Below are 23,223 nucleotides of genomic sequence, written 5' to 3'. Positions count from 1 at the left end.
CTTCGGAAAAAAATAATAGTAACCTCCACATCTTAAAGTATAATGGCAATATAAAATATAGTTATATCTCATCGCAAGCAACAACCATGTCCTAAATCAGACTGCACGGCGTTAAAAGATACCGCAGCACTGTGATGTCTTAAAATTTCGTTAAAATATGTTTCCTCTAAAATATACTCTGTTGTACTGTGATGAAATAATAAAAATAAAAACTAAATTATACTACCCTGCTGCACCTTGAAGAACGAAAAAAACAAACAAACTAATAAATGTCTGTCCGAAGGATGTGTTGAGAGAAAGATTACCTGCAATTAAAAAGGAGAAAAGTAAGATTAAAGGATGTATTTGGATGGTTGGATAAAGCATAGCTGGCATTTAAAAAAGTATAAGATTAGCAACCACTATAAAAGATTTAAATGAGGTGTACCGACGCTACAAGGCAATTGCATTACATGTTCCTCTCACATTGACAATTTAATATATTACTCCAAATTCAAATGGGATGAAGACTCTCGAGTCTCGACACTGTAGTCATTTAACTATAACATTGCTGGCCACGCTTTTCGGCGCAGAGCTGACATCCCCGCCTCCGCCCATCTCAACTTAAAAAGCAATCTCTACCTTGCACTAGCATCGTCCCTCCGCCGGCTCTCGATTCCTCAAGGGCCTCCGCAATTAAGATGAAACTCAAATCATACATGGATTTCTGCTCATATAAATACCATCTTCTGTCGGGTTCTAGTGCAAGTGTTTCGGTTCCTATCCACCTACTTGTTTTCTGTGATAATATCGTCTTTCTTCCACAGTTTGCCTCCATCTCGTACTGTTTTCATATATCCATGATGTCTAACTGTAAGAGAGTAACTCTTTTCGCTTTGCTTTTTACATCGCTTCATATCTTTTCTCTAAAACCTGCTTACTCTATCGCTACAATTTCTCAACGCCATCTGATGAACGACACCCATGTAGACAAGGATATCCCGGTATTGTTGAATAGCAGATCGTCTCGAAAACTGAAGAGTGTAGGCAGAGTTATAGTAGTTTCCAAGGAGGAAGGGAACGGCCATTTTACAACGGTCCAGGATGCCATCAATGCGATTCCAGAGAATAACATGCACTTGATCATAATTCAGGTCAAACCCGGCATTTATAAGTGAGCAACCAATGAACCCGCAGATTAGTTTCATGAGAGAATATGACTCTCACGATATAATTTTGTCAGAAGACTGATAGTTTCTGCATAGTTTTGATTCAACAATATATCTCTCCATTAAATTTTGTCTAGAAACGAGTCTTTTAGGACGAGAAACTTAGTGTTCTGGCCTTATGTGATCAGGGAGAAGGTGACGATTCCTGCAGACAAGCCATTTATAGTTCTGAGTGGCTCGGGTGCCAACAATACTGTCATCACCTGGAATGATAGTGCTAAATCAAGTGGAGGGACATTTTACAGCGCAACGGTGTCTGTGTATGCTTCAGATTTCATGGCCAGATATATCACAATCCAGGTATTTCGCTATTAAATCCTAGTATAATATATAATGTCCTATTAAAACTGGACATTATTTAAAAGTACATATTTTTGGTGCAGAACTCTTATGGTCCGGGCGATCAAGCTGTGGCTCTGAGGATATCGGGAGATCGTTGTGCTTTTTACGGATGCAGATTTCTGGGGTATCAAGACACTGTGCTAGACGAGAGCGGGAGGCATTACTTTAGAAGCTGTTTCATCGAAGGTGCCGCCGACTTCATATGTGGTGATGGACAATCTGTCTATGAGGTAAACTCACTGACTGCAGATCATACAAAATGTTTTCATTGTTTTACTTTGTCATGGTTTAGAGCTGATAAACGTTTCTGGTGGTTATGTACTCTTAGAAATGTCGTCTGCATACGATTCCTGAGCTAAATGGCGCAATTACAGCTCAAAGCAGATCCTCTCAGGGTATAAACACGGGCTTCACCTTTCTAAATTGTATCATTACCGGTCGTGGACTAATGTACCTCGGCAGGGCATGGGGACGTTACTCGAGAGTAGTATTTGCTTACACTTACATTGCGGACATTATCTTCCCAGAAGGATGGGATAATTGGAAGGATCCTTCCAGAGAATCGTAAGCTACTGTTATCCCAACAAAGCAAATCTAATGCTCACATCTATGCATGGACTATCAGAATCCCATTCTGACAACATAATTTCTCTTCTGTGTCTATGTGCAGAACTGTGTATTATGGGTTGTACAAATGTTCCGGACCTGGTGCAACTAATAAACGAAGAGTCTCATGGTCGCGTGAACTCAGTCACAAGGAGGCTGCACCGTTTTTAAGTAGCAGTTTCATTGATGGGCAGAATTGGATCAAAAATATGCCAACCCGCTGGTAGAGATCTACTAATTTGGTTCCACTAAATGGCTAAAACGTCGGCCAGTAATTTTCTTCTTCTAACAATTCCCTCGTTTCTTGACACGTTAAGTTGCATTCGTTGCTTGAGTCTCAAGCAATAAGAGCAATCGCGTTGAATAGCATGATCTGTCTCAACGGGTTTGTAATTGAAGGCCAAATGTACATTGTAAACGATTCATTTCATTATTCGTTCACGGTTCTTACAATAATTTATGCTACAGTGTGGAATTTATTCAACGGTCGTGTGGAATTTATTCATGTATCAATACACCATGAAGAATGGCAGTCTATACGCTTTCATTGTTCAATATTTGTTACCGTCCTCACTTTGTTTATGATACCACAATACGAATCTAGCATAAACTAAAGTCTAGCTAGTAATTGTCAATGTTGGCCAGAGATTAAAAATTTGATGCTGAGAAGAACAAGCGAGAGAATAAAGCTGACGCGTGAACTCTGAAGGTGAATTTGAAAGTATATTTACATAATTTAGAACTACATATGATTTGTTTCTGAAAACTAGATAGCAAGGATTTTTTCTGGTATTGAAGTACTTGGCAAGGTGTTTCCCATGTGAAAGTTATGTTTTAGATTGAATTTGCTTCGTTGTCCTGGCCGTTCAGATCCATTCGTCGACCACATGGCTGCTTTTTAACGGTTCAGATTCATTAGACAAGATCTTGCTGCTTTGAGTAGTTAATTTTATTTCTCTAAGTGCTCCGTAGATCTAGATTTTAGACCAGATCTTTCTGCTTTGAGTAGTTAATTTTATTCCTCCAAGTGCTCAGTGGGTGTAGATTTAAAATAGATTTTGATTTTTTTCTATAAATTTAAATAAAAGTATAAATTAATTGAAAGATTTTAATAAATTTTAAATCTCAATTCTTATAATTTATCTAATTCTTCGTAACATAATCTTCACCAATTAAATCATCCCATATCTTTTATTTATCATACAAACATTAACCATATTATGAATTTTTTTCATTATTAAATAACAACAATTTATTTTATAGTGATAAAAAATATTTATGTTTTTAAATAAAAATTTAATTTCTAAACATAAAATCAAATATTTATTTTTAAATTTGTTAATAATAAATTCTAAATAATAACCTAATAAATTAACTCTTTATTCACCTATTCTGAATATGTTTATAGTAATATTCACCTCTAATTGAATTTAGTCGGTACATTTTAAAAATAAAATAAATAATTTCCAAAATCATAATAAACTTGAACGATGTATTTATATTTTTCTGATATATCATTTTTATTAGTTTAAAAATGATAAATGTATCATGATTTTAAATATTTGTAATAGGTCATCAAACAATCAATTTACTTAAATTTTGTTTGATAGTGTAATTTTTAATTACTAAATTTAGTATTTTTAATACAAATGAATTCAACGTCTTCAAATTTTGTAATATTAATAAATAATATTTTAAAATTATTGAATTTTAAATAATTTATTTTGAATGTGGAATAATTTTTATTGGAAATTTTGAAAATAAAATACATATTTATTATTATTATTTTTAATAAGAAAAAAATAGAACTTAAATTAATCTTTCATTATATTTATTAAATAAAAAATTTGATTTAAATATTGAATGGTTATTTTTCTTTTTCTTTTTTTAATTATGCAATAATAAAGTTACATAATAATTCAATAAAGTGGGCAATTGAACTGGTGACTTAAATCATAGAGCTTTTAAATTTCACAAGTTAAAAAACCAGTGTCATTATTTATTTTGTTATATAGTTTGAGTAGGCTTAACATTTAAAAAAAGATCTTTACTTTTAAAAGGTCATGGGCATAAATGAAGCTATACCATGTTTTTGATGAATTAAAAATTCACAGCTAAATCACCATATTTTTTATGAATTAAAAGATTAGGAAGGTTAGTGTTTTGACGAATATTTTGAACTTATGGTTTGATATAGGTGTAAGAAAGATATTATAAAATAAAATGCACTTTCAACTCTCTCAATGTTACAAAGATGACAAATTCTTTCAACCCAACACATTTTACAAATTGTTCACTCAAGGTTTCACTATGAAGCTTGTGAGATTTGTAGGCCTATTTAAGCAATGCTGATTTTATTGATTACTCTAGCCAAAACATAAAGATACTTTTGAACTTTACATGAATAATATTTTTTATTTTTTGTTTTGCAAATGTGCATTTTCTTTAATTCAATAATGATTTATCCAAAACTTGACATCTTTCTACCAACCTCAATTATGGGTCTCCCAAATAGGTGAAACATAAAGCCCATCTAACCACTCCTAGGATCATAAAGACTATATTGAACCTACACTTTTGCACTTTGCTAGCTTAACTAGTTCTTAGCAGAGTTAAGGGGCTTTTTCATATTTTATATGCCTAGCATGACTATTGTCTAGGATTTTGAAGGGATATTGCATAGATTTTGCGAAGATCCATTTGAGATATTTGTGGGGCTTTCTCCTTCCTACAAAAGGATACCAAATCATTTAGCTTGGGATAGTAAATGCTGGCACTTAATAACACTTTCCTAGCTTTCTCAGGAGACTTACAAAGATTTTTCATATTTTATATGCCTAACATGACTATTGTCTAGCATTTTGAAGGGATTTCGGATACATTTTGAGGAGATTCAACTTGGGATATTTGTGGGGCTTTCTCCTCGCTACAAAAGAATCCCAATGTTATATACCTAGGGGGGATAATATGGGGTACCAAGGGAGGTACCCAAGGTAATAATGTAATAATGTGATGGGCCATAGTAATAAATAAGGTGGTTAACCCATGTCATGTAAGGGACCACAAGTAGTTAATAATAATGTAAAGGGCCCATAGTATTAGTTGATGGTATGAGGAAACCATGGTAATGATGCATGGTATTGTATGTATGAGGCCTATATAGAGGCTAGAGACTCCACATGGAGAGATAGGAAGATGAAGAGAAGTATTCTTGTATGAACAAGCATATGGCTTGTGGAGTGTTCTCCTTCCTTAAGGAGTGAATGTATGGTGTTGCCCTACCATAAAGGTTTTGATAATAAAGAAGCATTTCTATATATTTCTATCTTGTTGTTCTTGGGTTATTTCTGTTCTCGTATATTTTTTCATCAGATCTACAACAATGGGTATCAGAGCTACAACAATTGGTATCAGAGCACTTTCTTGGGCAAACCGTGGAGATTTTTTTTTTTTTTGCAGGGTTTCGGGGGCGGTGACTTTGCAGGTCAGATCTGTACATGTCGGTGCAAGATCTGCAGAATCTAATTGCAGATCTGTATTCCTTGTGCAAAAATAGCCGATTTCAAAAAAAAATCGGTTGAATCGGAGTCCGGATGAAGGAGATATCGCTGATTTAAAAATCAATGGGGTTGCAGACAATTTTCAGGACAGCGAGTTTGCGGCGTAGATCTAGAAGTCCTGGTGCCAGATCTGCAAGATCTAATTGTAGATCTGGAATCTTTGTGAAAAAACACATGATTTCAAAAAAAAATCAGTTGAATCGGAGTCCGGATGAGGGAGATATCGCTGAATTAAAATCAGCTCTTTTTGCAGAAATTGTGGGTGACGGCGGGAGAGTAGCAGCGCAGATCTGAAATTTCAAGTGCCTGGATCAATATTTCTACCACATGGGCAGATGCAGAGTGGTTGTTCCATTTCTAAAAACAGGTTATAATAGAGATTCTGAGCAATATTGACGGATCTGTGACCATTTCAATTTTTCACCAATATTTTTGTGATGGCGTACCTAGATCGGGCTTTGAGGGACTTGTATAAATTTGATGGCTCTCATCCAGCTAGATGGATAGCGCAAATGGAGCAGTGTTTCAGTCGGAATCGCATCTATGATAATGAGACTCAGCTTATGGTGGGAAGCATGTACTTGGACACTGAAAGAAAACAATGGTGGCAAGACCATCAACGTGCCAATAGAAGGTTTTGGACTTGGGACATGTTCACAGAAGCTATTATGAACCTCTTTGGCCGAAAAACTATTCTTGTTGATAAGCTCACACAGACAGACACATTGCCTAGCAAAGAGATTATTTTTACAGAAAAGAAGGAAACCATGGAACCTAAAGGGTTATTTCCTACTGATGCTTTCTTATTGCAGATTCATGGAGTGATTCAGAAGGAGAAAATCGTTGTGACTATAAATCCTAGTTGCAAGCAAAATCTTATAAGTGTTAATTTGGCAAAAAGATTGCAAGTTCCAGCAAAACACATTGAAATTGCGCAAGTTGATAATGAGGATGTTCAAGTGTACAAGGATTTGAAGATTTCGATGGATAAGTATGTGTTTCATGGTGATTTTTATGCTTCAGATATGGATAATATGGATGTTGTTTTGGGATATCCTTGGATGGAATCTGTGGGTACTATCAATATTAATGTGCAGAAGAAATTCCTGAAGCTATGGTATAAAAAGAAGAAAATTACATTACAGGATATTTCCATCCATAAACAGGTAGAGCACATGGAGGCTGAAGCAGAAGATGTTCAAGGGACTGACATATCAGATGATGAGCCTTTGATGATCGACAATCAAACACAAACAGAGGCTGCAGAAGAAAAGGTTACATGTGATGATACATCAAAGGAGGGCTCAGTGGTTGAAGTCATATTAAAAAAGAAGACACCACAACAGGCACCACAGCAGGGTGAAGTCAAGCAAAAGCCATCGTGGGTTAAAACTTCAACATATCATCACCCACATCACCCCGCAAGACAACCATCAAGATGGAAACCAAGTAGTCACATGACGGATAGAAAGGAGAGACGATCCACCTACTACACACAGAAGAGCTGCCACGGTCAACTTCCATTTCAAGCGAGCGAGGCACCAGCGAGATCGAGGGTTCACCTTTCTCTTGGATGGCTAGATGCACGTGCATGGTATCAGTGGACTACTCTTTTGAGTAGATCTTATTATTTGTGTTCTTCCCATGTTTCGGGGACGAAACATGCTTAGGGGGGTGGAATGTTATATACCTAGGGGGGATAATATGGGGTACCAAGGGAGGTACCCAAGGTAATAATGTAATAATGGGATGGGCCATAGTAATAAATAAGGTGGTTAACCCATGTCATGTAAGGGACCACAAGTAGTTAATAATAATGTAAAGGGCCCATGGTATTAGTTGATGGTATGAGGAAACCATGGTAATGATGCATGGTATTGTATGTATGAGGCCTATATAGAGGCTAGAGACTCCACATGGAGAGATAGGAAGATGAAGAGAAGTATTCTTGTATGAACAAGCATATGGCTTGTGGAGTGTTCTCCTTCCTTAAGGAGTGAATGTATGGTGTTGCCCTACCATAAGGGTTTTGATAATAAAGAAGCTTTTCTATATATTTCTATCTTGTTGTTCTTGGGTTATTTCTGTTCTCGTATATTTTTGGATCAGATCTACAACACCTAACTCGTTTCGTTGGGAACGGTAAACACTTGCACTTAATAACACTTTCCTAGCTTAATGAGTTCTGGGAGAGTTAAAGAGAATTTTCATACTTTATATGCCTAACATGACTATTGTCTAGGATTTTGGATGGATTTTGCATAGATTTTGAGAATATCCAACCCTAGATATTTGTGGGGATTTCTCCTTGCTCCAAAAGAATCCCAACTTTTTTAGCTCGGGATAGTAAATGCTCTTTCTTCTTGCTATGCAATGACCTAGGAAACAAGATCTATTTTTTAATGGATTTTAGGAGTGAAACCAACCCACCCCTCAATGAGGTTGCCCCTACCCATTCGTATAAATAAGAGGCTCTAGTATCCTCGTAGTAGTAGAAGAAAAATATAGTGAAGCATGTGAATAATGGGAGCATTATAGATTTGATTTCAAGCAAGTTTTGTAACTCTATCATGTAGAATCATTTTTTTTGTTAATGGATGTGATATATGATTTCTGAGTTTAGTTCATCTTTCTTTTAAGGGCTCTGAGCTTCCTTGCATTCTTAATTAGTATTGTTATATAAATTAAATGGTTGATAAATGTTGATAGACATATATTCATGATAAACATCAAAACGACTATTTCATAATATATCTCATATCATGATGGTTAAATAACAAACGACAAAAAATAATTGAATGATTACTTTATTTTTAATTATAATATATTAATATATATATATATATATATATATATATATATATATATATATATATGAAAAAACATGTAACAAGATTCTTAATAATGGAGATTCGCCACATTTTTTATGGAGATTTTTAACTTTTCTTGTAGATTTTGTTACAATACCATGGTTTATTAATATAAGATGTCCCAAAAACCATAAATCATTTCATATTACTTGTGTATCTATTTTTAAAATAAATCTTAATTTTTAATCTAAAACTATTACTAAAAATATTTTAAAATATTTCATAGAAATTAAATATCTAGTTTCCACTTAATAATTATAAATAATTAAATTAGAAATCCTTTATTCATTATAAAATTATTATATAATATATGTATAAATTATAAAAATCTCAGTAAAAATTAACTTCGATGAAACTTTGGTCTATTTTGTTTCTTACTATGTATATATTAAAAAAAAGGGAAAAAACCATTAAATTTTAATTTTCCCTATCCAATTTTAAACTCACCCAACAATTAATCTCACTGCTCCAAGCTACATTGATTCCACACAAGACCGACGCACATCACCATGGTATACCTCAAAAATAGCTCAAATTATTCCAATCTTTTCATCCTCGAATCAAATCAAGGCATCCTAATCGGTGCCTAATCGATTACGAGTGTCCACTGTGAAGGAAATTTAACAGTCCACACAACAACTCCGACCGTTTCCAAAGAAGTATAATTATATTAAATTCTCGATATCCCATCCTAGACTCCGTGAAACCGCTTTATTCCGAAGCTTTCCCGCCAAAGCACATAACACTGCATTTCCTTTCAGTAAATGTGTTTCTTAAACGTCGGTTGGCCTTTTCTTGAGGAAACGGGCGGCCGTGTTCTAACAGAGCCTGCCAGAAAACCATTGTAGAAGAGACGTTCGATACTTCGGACAAAACAGGCTAAAAGCTGGGTCTTAGTTGGCACATTTGCTTTTCCCAAGTGTCAGCCACGACACATTGTGTTGATATTTAATAAGTTTTATAAAACATTTCTACTGTCAGTGGTTTTTTTCTTAAAAAGAACGAGATTCGGGTGATTTTTTAATGTTGGGGTAAATTTTCCAGTGTGTTGAGAAAGTTCCCGGTTAGTATATTAAATGAACTCATTGTCATTGTGATGACCCAGATTACATTAAATGGTCGTATTCTAAAAATTATGTCTTTTTGTTTTGAAAATTATATAAATTTTAAAGGGATTTTGTAAATCCAAGTAAAAGTTGTCAAAGTCATAGTTTTAAGTGTTTTAGACGTTTTAGATGGTGCTAAATCCATTTCCACTATCAGAAACCTGATTCAAACACTGCATTTACAAGATTTTTTGAATTTTTTTTGTCCAACCACTTTTGGCTGTCCAAACAATTCCCCGGCTTCCGTAGAGGACTCCCATTAAATGCCTTCATTATCCTCATATATTTTTAAATGGATCACTGTAACATCCATGTAACCATAATACATAAATAAATAAACAAATTTATTACTACCCACTTAACATAAGTTATTTCATACCATAATTGATATATAACTTAATATATATATGTGCAACGGAGGCACGCGCCGTTCCAAAAGCATGTCTTGTTAATTAATTTTGGCATTACTGCCCACAGTTGGCTTTGCCATATTGTGAGGGCTCGTTTGGCCTTCCACGAGATAGAAGGACTATTACCGGCCTTGGGAATCAATGTCGGTTGTACATTAATCCATGTGGCTCGATCTCCGACGATTACATAGTGGGCAACTGTCGTTTGTTCTGGTTTGGCTGCGACAGGTGGTGTGAATCTCGCTCGTTGATCAGATTAGAGGTCTCTGACGATGGTGAGGGCTTCAGGCTTATCCAAATACCCAACACCCCTCCTCCCACCGGTACGCAACTCATTTGCAATCTAGGGTTGAGGGTTTTGGTTGCTCTGCAACCTTTCGCTTTTGGTTTCTCTGCGGTTCTTTGTCTTGGCTTCTAGGCTTTATGGCTTCGTTGGTTTGTCTGTCGCCGGGAGATAACCCCGAACTCTTTCTTTCTATGATTTCAGTTTGTTCTTTCGGTCATACTCTGTATTCATTGGGAGCTATTCCAGCGCTTAGGGTTGATACATCCCTTTGCTGGCCAGGTTTGGCATCCAACTCTTCCTGCGCTGTGAGGAATGGCGATCTTCTTCTGTTGTATGAAACAAGTAAGCTCTTAACTAAGAAAAAGCTCTTGCAGTGGTTTATACTTCTTTCTTACAGTGATTTATACTTCTACCTTCTATACATTTTTCTAACCTTGGAAGGTATGTGATATGCAGCTGGATGACACCAAGCTGCGACCTATCGAACTCAGGTAAGGCTGGTTTGTTCCAAGAGCTCTTAGCTAAATTGTAGAAATACTTCAGGTTTTCTTGTCTGTTTGCTAATGTCTGCCAATGATTTTATTGCAGGTATACTACTATTTAGTAGGGATGCCTTTATGGTTCATCCTTTGGATTTTCAGCGGTCATGCGTTCTCACAACTTTGCAATTGGTACAGGTTGGAACTCATTTCCTGGCTCCTCAAGGTTAATCTGATGCAGTTTATGACTCATTGAATTGGTGAAACATTTAGTTTGAATTTGCAATGCACCTTAATATAAGGAGGATTGTTTTAATTATGTTTCACTTTGAAGAAAGACATTTTAAAGTTTCTCTATGCTGCTGGATGTAAATGTCAGTTTTGTATGTAATTATTCTTTTGTTAAGGCCGTAACCTTTACGGAGAGACAGAGAAAAATCTCTAGGGCATGTCTTGGTATTTTGATAAGAACTTTGTTACTTATGCTTGAAGCTTATTAATTTATATCACTGGATATGTATATGATTTTCTTGTGCAATCGTATTTATGTTCATAAATATCTATTTTCCAATGTTTGGTGTTTGATTTCGAAGTTTGGTTGTGGAAATTATATTTAATTTGAAACTCTTTAACTGTTTTGGGTTTGTTGCCATCCCTCTACAAGAGGGTTAATCTCTCTGAGAGTCTTTCTACTTTATAATGTTGTGGTTTGTATAATTACAGTAACCCCATGAATCTGTATTCTTCATTGGTTGAAGCCGGAACTCACCTTAGGGTTTCGTTATGCATTCGGTCGAAATCTAAGGGTTAGGTTTATTTCTGTCAACAACCTCTTTCATTGTCTCTAGCTTGCCAAGGGGTAGATAAGTCGACATGGAAAGGAAAAAGGGATTCTGAAATTCATTGGGGTTTATATATGATAGATTTACATACATATGTTTGCTTGTCCAAAATTTAGTAAAAAGAAAGGATTCAGTAACTAATTGTTCTTGTTACCTTGTCGCACATTTATATATATGCAATCTGTAAAAAGGAAAACAGAGTAAGAGAGATTTCATGCTCGTTTGGTGCAATATTTCTGAATGCACCTGAGAATTACTATTTACTAATGTATAATTATCACTGAATCTACTATTTTTCTAATGCATTTCTATCACTGAATATTATTGTTTAATTCCTACTCCTAGGAATAAATAATTTCTCATAACGTAATACCATCCTGTAGTTACAGACTAGATTACTTATCTGTTCCAAATTTGTAAATGGGTCAATCCAGCTTTGTCTGGAAAGTCTCTCCTCCCAGCCTCGAGCCTGGCGATTACGTCCAGGCCCTCCCCCGAGCACTTTCTCTGTTCCACACCTGGATTATATCCAGTTACAGTCATGCCTTGGGCCTTAGGACTCCATGGTCCAGCCTCAAGTCCTGCACTCAGTTGACTGTAAAATGAGTAACTTCCCACTGGTTTCTCTATCTTCCAGCTCAAGGATAGTTCTCTTCCCCTCCTTTCCCTTTTCAAGGAAGAGGTGTAACTATTTCTTTGTTAACTGTTTCTTTTAATTACGCCAAACAGTTATATTATGTTATCATGTCTAAATTCCTAATTAATGATAATTAAGTAACAACTTGTTATCTAGATTTCCAACCTAAGTCAATGTCACAAAGTAAAAAAAATGCAGTAAATCATAAAGTTGAGTTAAATAGCCATAGTAAATCTTTCCTGGAGCCTAAGGTGTTACATATCCCCCCTCTTGAGAGGAACACCGTCCCTAGTGTTCTCTTCTTCTCTTCTTTTTAATTCAAGAAAACAATTTCGGATAAGCTTCATGCATAAATCCCTCTTCTTCCCAGGTGGCCTCATCCAGGCCAAAGTGCTTCCACTGCACTTTAACTTGGGTGATGACTCGCTTCCGCAAGGTGGTTTCTCTCTGATCGAGAATACGAAGAGGTTATGCCAGAAACTCTCCTTTCGGTTCGACCTGAAAGAAAAAATTCATAGTCATAATTCTCTCAAACAAATTAAAATAAACAACATATATTCTTTTGATCATTACCTGAATATTTTCCCAATTTATTATATGTTGTGGGTTGTACACATATTTTTTTAACAATGAGACATGAAAAATGTTGTGGACCCAGATGTGGCTTGGTAATGCAAGTTTATAAGCTACCAGTCCAGTTCATTCCAAAACTTGAAAAGGTCCACAGTACTGGGGTGCTAACTTATCACAACCCCTCCACAGTAAGGAATTTTTTTGGGGTTTTACTCTCATATACACATGATCTCCCTGTTGAAATTCTTTGTACATCCTCTTTTTATCTGCATACATTTTCTACTTATCACCCTTAGATTATGGCTAACCTTCTTGACAACTTCCTCCATCTCTGCTAGCATGTCTAGACCTAGTGCTAGTTTATTAACAGGGTTATTCCAGTCCACGGGCACTCTACACTTTCTTCCATATAACACCTCAAAAGGGCTCATGCCCAGTGATTCATGATGTCCATTGTTGTAGGAAAATTCCACGAGGTGGAGGTAATCCTCCCACTTATGTGGTTGTTGCATCACGAACATGCGTAACATGTCTTCCAACACTTGATTCACCCATTCAGTTTGTCCATCCGTTTGGGGATGGTAAGTTGTACTAAACTGGATCTGGGTGCCCAATCCTAAAAAGAGGGTTTTCCAGAATGTGGATGTAAATTTCACATCCCAGTCTGATATTACCACCTTGGGTATTCCATGTAGGCAAAAAATTTCCTTCATAAATATGTCTGTGATTTCCACCGTTTTGTAAGTGGACTTCACAGGTATGAAGTGTGCGGTTTTACTCAATTTGTCAACTACAACCATGATCGAATCATGTTGCTTCCTGGTGTGGGGTAGACCAATGATGAAGTCCAATGATATGGTCTCCCATTTCCATTCTAGAATGGGCAGTGGTTGTAACAAACCAACGGGATGCTGATGTTCCACCTTCACTAATTGACACTCCAAACATTTGGACAAGTACTTAGCAACGTCCTTCCTTAATCCGGGCCAAAAATACCCTTTTTTGATGGTTGTTAAAAGTTTCTAGTAACCTGGGTGGCCCGCACATGGTTTCTGATGAAACTCATCCATTATTAATTGTTTAACAGAGCTTTGGTTAGGAATATAAATTCTGTTTTTAAAGGTAAGGAGGTTATCAAGATTTATTTCGAAATCTGATTTTTCTCCTTTTAACAGAGCTTCCTTTGTTTGCTGCCAAAGAAAAGTGTATTTAGGATCTTTGACTGATGCCTCCTTTATAATTTCTGGAATGTTGGAGCGTGCTTGGCTGATCTGAACTTCATAAATACAATGTACCTTCCTACTCAATGCATCAACCACTCGATTTTCCTTCCCCTTAAGGTGTTTCATCTCAAAATCAAACTCACTTAAAAATGTCATCCACCTGGCTTGTCAAGAATTTAAGATAGACTAGTTGAAGAAGTTAGTAAGACTACTGTGATTCGTTAGTAGCAAAAATTTCTTCCTCAACAAGTAATGTCACCACATTTTAAGTGCATGTACTACGACTATTAATTCAAGGTCATAGGGAGAATATCCAGGGAAAATTTTAAGAACCCCCCCAAAATTTATATGTATAATAAATGGGCAAATATCCATGGTATATAGGAAAAATGGAAGGTGATTTTATCAATAATATAATATGTATATATAATTTTTTGGCGAATCTCTCACCAAGCATGGCGAATATTTTACTCAATTATAAAATCTTGTAAGATCTTGGCGAGTCTTTCACTAAATAATAAAACTTTGTAAAGTCCTAGTGAATCCTAGCATTGTGAACTCTTAGAGAATTTTTTGAACAAGTATAAAACCATATATGACAAAAGCCACATGGTGGAAATATCACTGTTTTTTTTCACATTTCCACAACATGGGCCTTTCTATCAAGACAAATTTTCATTAACAGAATGTACTTTCCTACTTGAAACGTTGTAGATATCCAAGAAAAACTTGAAAAACATAAGAGAACTTAGCATAATGTACTTTCTTTCCTTCTTGAACATTCTTAAAGAGTTGAGGTTCCCCAAGTCAACAGGTAACTTTCGAAGGAAATGACACTTAGTAATAGTCCAATTCACAACTGAAGATGTGTCACAAATACGAGGGGGCATCTCCTCCAAATCACAAAAGTGCTCCAGGTTAAAATCTAGCATTATTGGAAGCTTAATGCTCGACTGGGTGTTATTGAACCCAGACATTTTTCCAATCTTCACTAAAAGCTTAAAGATAGCTTTTCTAAGTTCTACATGACTTTACTATGCTCTTGAAGTGGGGGCACATGCAGCCTCTCCAATTGAATAGTCTTAAACTAAGTGAAGATAAGGCCGATAGATCATTCGGTGTGGATCTCTTTAACCCATAATTGAATATTATGTCTGCCTTGAACCCATAATTGAATACTATCACATTTTTCATGGAACTAAAAAATGTTGGAAGAAAGTATTTTCTTCCAGAAAAGATAAAACTAAAGCCTCTGCTTGAGGACAATTGATGTCACACCACTAATACTTCTCCATGGAATCTGTATAGGTAAACCACAAATGCAGAATTCCATTAGAATATTGTGTTTATTGAAAACACAAATGAAATCATTGCATTTCTTTAAAATATCTTTTGAAATCAAAATTACCGAAAGTACATATCGATAACCTAGTGGGTGTAGGATAAAATTCACCCCTGTCATTCACAGAAAGCACGAGAAAAAATCTAATACTATATATAAAACCAAGAAAAATTCAAATTCATCACTTCTAGGGACCTCGTAACCACCTTGCCAATACACAAGTATGTTCCTGTTTACAGTTAGAAAAATTACCCAAATTACAATCTGTTTACTCCACCCTATGTTGGAAAGTTATAGAAGGATGACTAGTGTAATCAATCCGTTTACTCCAGCCTATGTTGGAAAGTTATAGAAGGATGACTAGTGCAATCAATCCGTTCCTTTTAGCCCTGGATTTGTTTCAGTTTAAAACAGAAGTATACAAATATACTTGTCCAATGTCTATGCTTTAAGCATTCACCTTAAGATGTTTTTACAATATCATTTCCTAAGTCTATTTAATATCTTCATTATCATAAAAACCAACCTATATCCATCTTAACTCCACATATACCACTCTTAGGTGGATGAAATCTATTTATCCTTCTGAGCACTTGGTAGACCTAGAATTAAGATGGATCTAAGATGATAGAATTCCTCTTTAAATAGTCTATGCTCACATGAGTACCATGGTATTACCATGGGTCAATACCAAGCCCCGAGAGGGATCAAATATTTTTTCACTCTATGCTAGTTTGCATATCACGATATTTGATACCTCTCGAGGGTTAGTAGATCCAGAGTAAAGATGGATCTATGCTGGTTTAATTCCACCATTTAAATAGGCTACATTCTAGGTGAATACCATGGGTCAATACCATGTGCCATTTTGGTGAATACCATGGGTCAATACCATGTGCCATTTTTATTTTTATTAATATTAATATTAGGGTTAATAATGTTTTTTGCATGGTATTAATAATAATCTAGCCCATGGTATTTGTCTCATAGTATTTTTCCCATAGGTTTCACCTAAATATAACGCATTTTTTGAGTGTTTGTAAATATAAGGTGACTTATGGCGTAAATATAAAAAATTGTTTTATTTGTTTACCATACCTCTCGTTTATTTATATTTTTATTAATTTACCATACCTTCTTTACAAATATGGTATTTGGCCCATAGGATTCACTTAAATAAAACCTCTTTTTTGAGCCTTCATTTAGAACGAGGGTTATGGACTAAATATAAAAAGAGGTTTTATTTATTTACCATACGTCTGGTTTATTTATATTTTTATTTATTTACCATACCTTTTGAGTAAGTATAAAAAGACATTTTATTTATTTACCATACCTCCACTTTACTTATATTTTTATTTGTTTACACCCTTACATGTATATAAGGTGACTTAAGGAGTAAATATAAAAAATGTTTTATTTATTTACCATACCTCTCATTTATTTATATTTTATTAATTTACCATACCTCTTTTATAAATATGGTATTTGGCCCATAGGATTCACTTAAATAAAACCTATTCTTGAAAACTAGGGCGAGTGGAAGGTTGTAACTCCTAATTTCAAGGGCTAAATTTACCTTTTTTACCCTCTCCCTTAAAATAAGGTGGGCTATCTGAGGTGATTTGTAAAAATGTACTATGATACAAAATATTCATCCACTAAAAATTTAAAACCCTTTAATTTCGCCAAAGGGCGAACATTCGCCACTAAAATTTTCCATGGGAATATCGTTGTTCATAATCTTTCAATTTCTGTGATTTATAAGCAATAACTTTTCTTTCTTGTGTCAGCACTCCACCAACACCCTCTTTACTTGCATCTGTGCAAACCACAAAAGACTTTTCTAGATTTGTTACCTTTAGCACGGGTGAAGTGGTAAGTAGGTGTTTTAATTTTTCAAAACTTTGCTGACACTCTGCTGTCCATTGAAAGATGCGCCCCTTTTTCTATAAGGAGGTCATAGGAAAGGCAATTTTTGAAAATCCTTCAATGAACTAGCGGTAGTACCTGGCCAAACCCAGGAAGGATCTGATATCAACGACATTCTTTGGGGTGGTCCATTCCATGATGGTTTTGATCTTTTCTGGGTCGACCGCTATTCCTTCTACTGATATAACGTGACCCAAGTATTGGATCTGATCTTTGAAAAAGTCACACTTGCTAAATTTGGCATATAACTGGTTCTCCCGTAAAGTTTGCAGCACAATTCTCAAATGTTCTTTGTGCTCTTCCTGATTTTTTGAGTATATCAAAATATCGTCAATAAAAATTAGTACAAACTTATCAAGATAGGGCTGGAAAATACTGTGCATCAAACTCATAAAGGTAGCTGGGGAATTTGTAAGGCCAAATGGCAACACTACGAATTCATAATGACCATAACGGGTTCGGAATGCAGTTTTGTAAATGTCTTCCTCCTTTATCCTTATTTGATGATAGCCTAACCTTAGATCGATTTTTGAAAATACTTTGGCTCCCTGCACTTGATCGAATAGATCATCAATATGTGGCAATGGATACTTATTCTTGATGGTCAGTGTATTTCGCTGATGATAATTGATACACAGTCTCAATGTTCCATCCTTCTTTCGTACAAATAGTACAGGGGCTCCCCAAGGGGACACACTGGGGCGAATGTACTTCTTATCCAAAAGCTCTTGAAGCTGCATCTTGAGTTCTATCAACTCAGGTATGCTCATGCGATAAGGGGCCTTGGATACTGGGGCTGCACCCGGAATCAATTCAATGGTGAAGTCAATATCCCGCTTGGGTGGTAGTCCAGGGATGGATTCAGGAAATACATCAACAAATTCCTGAATGAAAGGAATATTATCCAAAGAGGTCATTTTATTCTTGGTGTTGGTAAATCCCACTTGAACAGCATAAATTTGACAGCCCTTCCTAATACATTTTCCTAACTGACTAGCAGTGATAGGGCGTAGCTTTGTATTGGTCTTGATTCCTTGTAGTTCCCTTCTTTGTCCCGATTTTGAAATAAAATTGATAGTTTTCTGTTTGCAATCAACCAACGACCAACATTTTTCCAACCAGTCCATTTCGATTAAAATATCATATGAACCCAAAGGAAGAATGTTAAGGTTCACGTGAATGGGTTGTCCTGAGATTACTATGGGACATTGTCTTGTTTTGGTGACTACCTTTCTTTTTGCCTAATCACTAACTGAACTAGCCATGGTTTTGGGAATTTATAGCTCTGCAGTTGACACTTTTCTACTACTTTAGGACTAACATAACTTAAGTTAGGACTGGGATCAAACAAAACCGAAACAGGTTGCTTAGCAATCATACCTTCACATTCAATCATGGTGGGTTGATATTCTGCTTGGTGATCATCCAGGGCAACATTAATTCTGGGCATTCTCCTCGCTACTTCTCTGACTGTGGATGAGTCTTGCATGTTTTCCAATTGTTCTGTTTTTTCTTTATGCAGGCAATTTTTGTAGTAGTGTGGTTTTCCGCATCCCCAACATTGTAGTGAGGGTTTTGACGACTGATCATTGCTAAATTTATTGGTTCCTTCTACCTATCTATGTTCTGAATAAGCAGTCTTGGGTTGGTTCCTTGCTGGGAATTTACTGAAAGGCTTTTGCTGGAAATTTCTGCTGTTAGAAAGTTTTGGATGTCTATTTGAAATCAGACCTCTTCCTTTCTTATTCAACCCTCCTTTAGCTTCGTCATTTTTCTGTTTCATCTGTTGATAATAGATGCGGGCCTTCCGTACTGCATCGTCCATTGTTTTGGGGTAGTCAAATTCAAGTTTTTCCTTCATAAAATTGGGTAAGTTGTTGATAAAATGCTGGATCTTAGCCTTTTCTTCTTGCATATAAGGCACATAGCACAGTAGGGAGGTAAACTGGGCCACATATTCGTCCATGGTTAAGGTTCCCAATCTTAACTCATGGAATTCCTTGGCTTTTTCGTCATAGTAACATTCAGTTAAATACTTGTCTTTAAAATGTTTTTGAAATTCATTCTAGGTAACCTGCTCCTCATCAATTTTTCTCACTGATTTAATCTCTTCCCACCAAAGAGTAGCCTTACCTCTTAGCTGATAAACTGCCAATCAAGCTTTCAATTTATCCATGTATTCGTAAATTTGAAAATATTTGCTCATATCAATGAGCCAAGCTTCCGCTGCCTCCTCGGATTCTCCTTCAAAAAGTGATGGTTTAATCTTTTTAAATTCTCCTTGTAATTCAAATTTCTGTTTCTTTGTCTTGCGTTGGTCGGAGACATTGTTCGAGCACCCTTCTTCATCTTCCCCATGTTTTTTGGCTGACTCTGCATTTTCCTCTCCATGCTGAGCTGTTGGGGTCTTCTCCCTATCTTCAGCACTAGGGTGTGGGCTTTGTTGATTCTGTCGATTGGACAGAAGCCTTAGGGTCTTCTCCTATTCTAGACAGAGTCTTTTGTTGTCAGTTCTTAAGTTGGTCATTTCTGCATGAAGTTGTTGCACAGTTTCAAGTAAAACTGTGTTAGCTTGACAAGACTATTCGCCCAACTGAATCCAAATATCTGGATTAGCATTCACATAATTTGTTCTTGGCAAATTGGGTGGTCCTGGGCTCCTCTGCATTTTGTCCCTTTTTGAGTGGAGGTGATCTCTGTGTTCACATACAGATTCACTTAGTTAAATTACAGAAATCACATTCATTGTTTACATGTATGTAATTTCCCCAAGAGTCTCAGTGTTCGAACCTGAGGTTCTGATACCGTTTGTAACATCCATGTAACCATAATAAATAAAAAAATTATTACTACCTATTGAAAATTTATTACTACCCGAGCACTTTCTCTATTCCACACTTGGATTATATCCAGTTACAGTTGTGTTTTGTTAATGCGTTTCTATCACTAAATATTACTGTTTAATTCCTATTACTAGGAATAAATAATTCTCATAACGTAATACCATATTGTAGTTACAGACTAGATTACTTATCTGTTCCAAATTTGTAAATGGGTCAATCCAGCTTTGTTTGGAAAGTCTCTCCTCCGAGCCTCGAGCCAGACGATTACATCCAAGCCCTCCCTCGAGCACTTTCTTTGTTCCACACCTGAATTATATCTAGTTACAGTCGTGCCTTGGGCCTCAGGACTCCATGGTCCAACCTCAAGTCTTGCACTCAGTTGACTCTAAAATGAGTAACTTCCCACTGGTTTCTCTATCTTCCAACTCAAAGATAGTCCTCTTCCCCTGTAACTTCCCACTGGTTTCTCTATCTTCCAACTCAAGGATAGTCCTCTTCCCCTCCTTCTTTCCCTTTTCAGAACTATTTCTTTTAATTAAGACAAACAATTATATTATATTATCATGTCTAAATTCCTAATTAATCATAATTAGATAACAACTTGTTATGTGGCTTTTTAGCCTAAGTTAATGTCACAAAGTAAAATAAATGCAGTAAATCATAAAGCTAATTTAAATAACCACAGTGAATCTTTCATCGAATCTAACGTGTTACATTTTCATTTTTCAATTTATTATTAGTGTTTTTTTACATTAATGTGCATAATCTATATGGCTAATTTTATCAAAATTTTAATAATAATTTTCTTTTATAATATATTTTTAAATTTTTATTTATATTAATTTTTTCTTTTTTATTTTTTATTTAATTTTTTTATTTTTCTAATTTTAATCTTTTTTTTTATTTATTACGTCAAATCGTTATAATTTTATATATTTTTTTTATTTATTATTTAAAATCATCATAATTCTTATATATTTTTAATAAATTATTATTTTATGTGAATCTAAATTATTAATTTATGAGAGCAACATCCATGTCCTAAATTAGACTGCACGCGTTAAAAGACGATCCAGCGCTGTGATCCTTAAAATTTGGTTAAAATATGTTTCCTCTCTAAAATATACAAAAAACCAAATTTTAAGGATCACAGCGATCAATGCGATTCCAGCGAATAACATGCACTTGATCATAATTCAGGTCAAACCCGGCATTTATAAGTGAGCAACCAATAAACCCGCTAATTAGTTTCATGAGAGAATATGACTCTTACGATATAATTTTGTCAGAAGACTGATACTTTCTGCATGGTTTTGATTCAACAATATATCTCTCCATTAAATTTTGTCTAGAAACGAGTCTTTTAGGATGAGAAACTTAGTGTTCTGGCCTTATGTGATCAGGGAGAAGGTGACGATTCCTGCAGACAAGCCATTTATAGTTCTGAGTGGCTCGGGTGCCAACAATACTGTCATCACTTGGAATGATAGTGCTAAATCTAGTGGAGGGACATTTTACAGCGCAACTGTGTCAGTGTTTGCTTCAGATTTCATGGCCAGATATATCACAATCCAGGTATTTCGCTATTAAATCGTAGTATAATATATAATGTCCTAGTAAAACTGGACATTATTTAAAAGTACATATTTTTGGTGCAGAACTCTTATGGTCCGGGCGATCAAGCTGTGGCACTGAGGATATCGGGAGATCGTTGTGCTTTTTACGGATGCAGATTTCTGGGGTATCAAGACACTGTGCTGGACGAGAGCGGGAGGCATTACTTTAGAAGCTGTTTCATCGAAGGTGCCGCTGACTTCATATGCGGTGATGGACAATCTGTCTATGAGGTAAACTCACTGACTGCAGATCATGCAGAATGTTTTCATTATTTTGCTTTGTCATGGATTAGCGCTGATAAACAATTCTGGTGGTTATGTACTCTTAGAAATGTCGTCTTCATACGATTCCTGAGCTAAATGGCGCAATTACAGCTCAGAGCAGATCCACTCCGGGTGAAGACACGGGCTTCACCTTTCTAAATTGTATCATTACCGGTCGTGGACTAATGTACCTCGGCAGGGCATGGGGACGTTACTCGAGAGTAGTATTTGCTTACACTTACATTGCTGACATTATCTTCCCAGAAGGATGGGATAATTGGAAGGATCCTTCCAGAGAATCGTAAGCTACTGCTATCCCAACGAAGCAAATCTAATGCTCACATCTAAGCATGGACTAACAGAATCCCATTCTAACAACATAATCGCTCTTATGTGTCTATGTGCAGAACTGTGTATTATGGGCTGTACAAATGTTCTGGACCTGGTGCAACAAATAAACGAAGAGTCTCATGGTCGAGAGAACTCAGTGATGAGGAGGCTGCACCGTTTTTAAGTAGCAGTTTCATTGATGGGCAGAATTGGATCAAAAATATGCCAACCGGCCTGTAGAGATATGCTAATTTGGTTCCACTAAATGGCTAAAACGTCACCCAGTAATTCTCTTCCTTCTACCAATTCCCTCGTTTCTTGACACGTTAAGTTGCATTCGCTGCTCGAGTCTTATTGTCTCAAGCAATAAGAGCAACCACGTTGAATAGCATGATCTATTTCACCGGGTCTGTAATTGAAGGGCAAATGTACATTGTAAATGACTCATTTTTTCAGTCGTTCACGGTTCTTACTATCATTTATTCATCAATTGTCACCGTCCACAATTTGCTTATGATACCACAATTGATTCATGTATCAATACACCATGAAGAATGTCAGTCTATACGCTTTCATTGTTCAATATTTGTTAACGTCCACATTTTGTTTATAATACCCGCAATGCGAGTCTAGCAGAAAATGATGTCTAGCCAGTAATTGTCATTATGACAATATTTTAAAATTTTGATAATGAGAAGACCAATCAATAAGAGAATAAGGCTTACGCTGGAACTATGAAGGTGAATTTTTAAGT

General features: G+C 35.8%; 2 protein-coding genes across 2 annotated transcripts; both read left to right on the top strand.

The window, feature by feature from the left end:
• The first annotated feature begins 842 nt into the window (after positions 1 to 842).
• Positions 843 to 2,383, top strand: LOC149235489 (putative pectinesterase 11). The gene is made up of 5 exons (XM_089368560.1): positions 843 to 1,153; positions 1,337 to 1,508; positions 1,592 to 1,780; positions 1,879 to 2,114; positions 2,221 to 2,383. Exons 1-5 carry the CDS (start codon positions 843 to 845, stop codon positions 2,381 to 2,383), a joined length of 1,071 nt encoding a protein of 356 aa, XP_089224686.1.
• A 3,845-nt stretch (positions 2,384 to 6,228) lies between these two features.
• LOC149235488 (putative pectinesterase 11) lies at positions 6,229 to 22,709 on the top strand. Its single transcript, XM_089368559.1, has 10 exons — positions 6,229 to 6,293; positions 10,331 to 10,425; positions 10,521 to 10,719; positions 10,845 to 10,879; positions 10,977 to 11,093; positions 21,413 to 21,479; positions 21,663 to 21,834; positions 21,918 to 22,106; positions 22,205 to 22,440; positions 22,547 to 22,709. Exons 1-10 carry the CDS (start codon positions 6,229 to 6,231, stop codon positions 22,707 to 22,709), a joined length of 1,338 nt encoding a protein of 445 aa, XP_089224685.1.
• Positions 22,710 to 23,223: the final 514 nt, after the last annotated feature.

This window comes from Pinus tabuliformis, chromosome 8, assembly GCF_031772625.1.
Source record: "Pinus tabuliformis cultivar Carrire ecotype Pingquan chromosome 8, CPIR1, whole genome shotgun sequence".
NCBI classification, from domain to species: Eukaryota; Viridiplantae; Streptophyta; class Pinopsida; order Pinales; family Pinaceae; genus Pinus; species Pinus tabuliformis.
Note: the sequence above shows the minus strand (reverse complement) of the source record. Positions and strands in the feature narration are given on the sequence as shown.

Coding starts and splice junctions, on each gene's coding strand:
- LOC149235489 (XM_089368560.1), top strand. CDS start 843: ATGTCTAACTGTAAGAGAGTAACTCTTTTCGCTTTGCTTTTTACATCG. Junction 1,154..1,336: donor GTCAAACCCGGCATTTATAA/GTGAGCAACCAA, acceptor TTATGTGATCAG/GGAGAAGGTGACGATTCCTG. Junction 2,115..2,220: donor AAGGATCCTTCCAGAGAATC/GTAAGCTACTGT, acceptor GTCTATGTGCAG/AACTGTGTATTATGGGTTGT.
- LOC149235488 (XM_089368559.1), top strand. CDS start 6,229: ATGGAGCAGTGTTTCAGTCGGAATCGCATCTATGATAATGAGACTCAG. Junction 6,294..10,330: donor CAGCTTATGGTGGGAAGCAT/GTACTTGGACAC, acceptor TGGCTGCGACAG/GTGGTGTGAATCTCGCTCGT. Junction 10,880..10,976: donor CTGCGACCTATCGAACTCAG/GTAAGGCTGGTT, acceptor ATTTTATTGCAG/GTATACTACTATTTAGTAGG.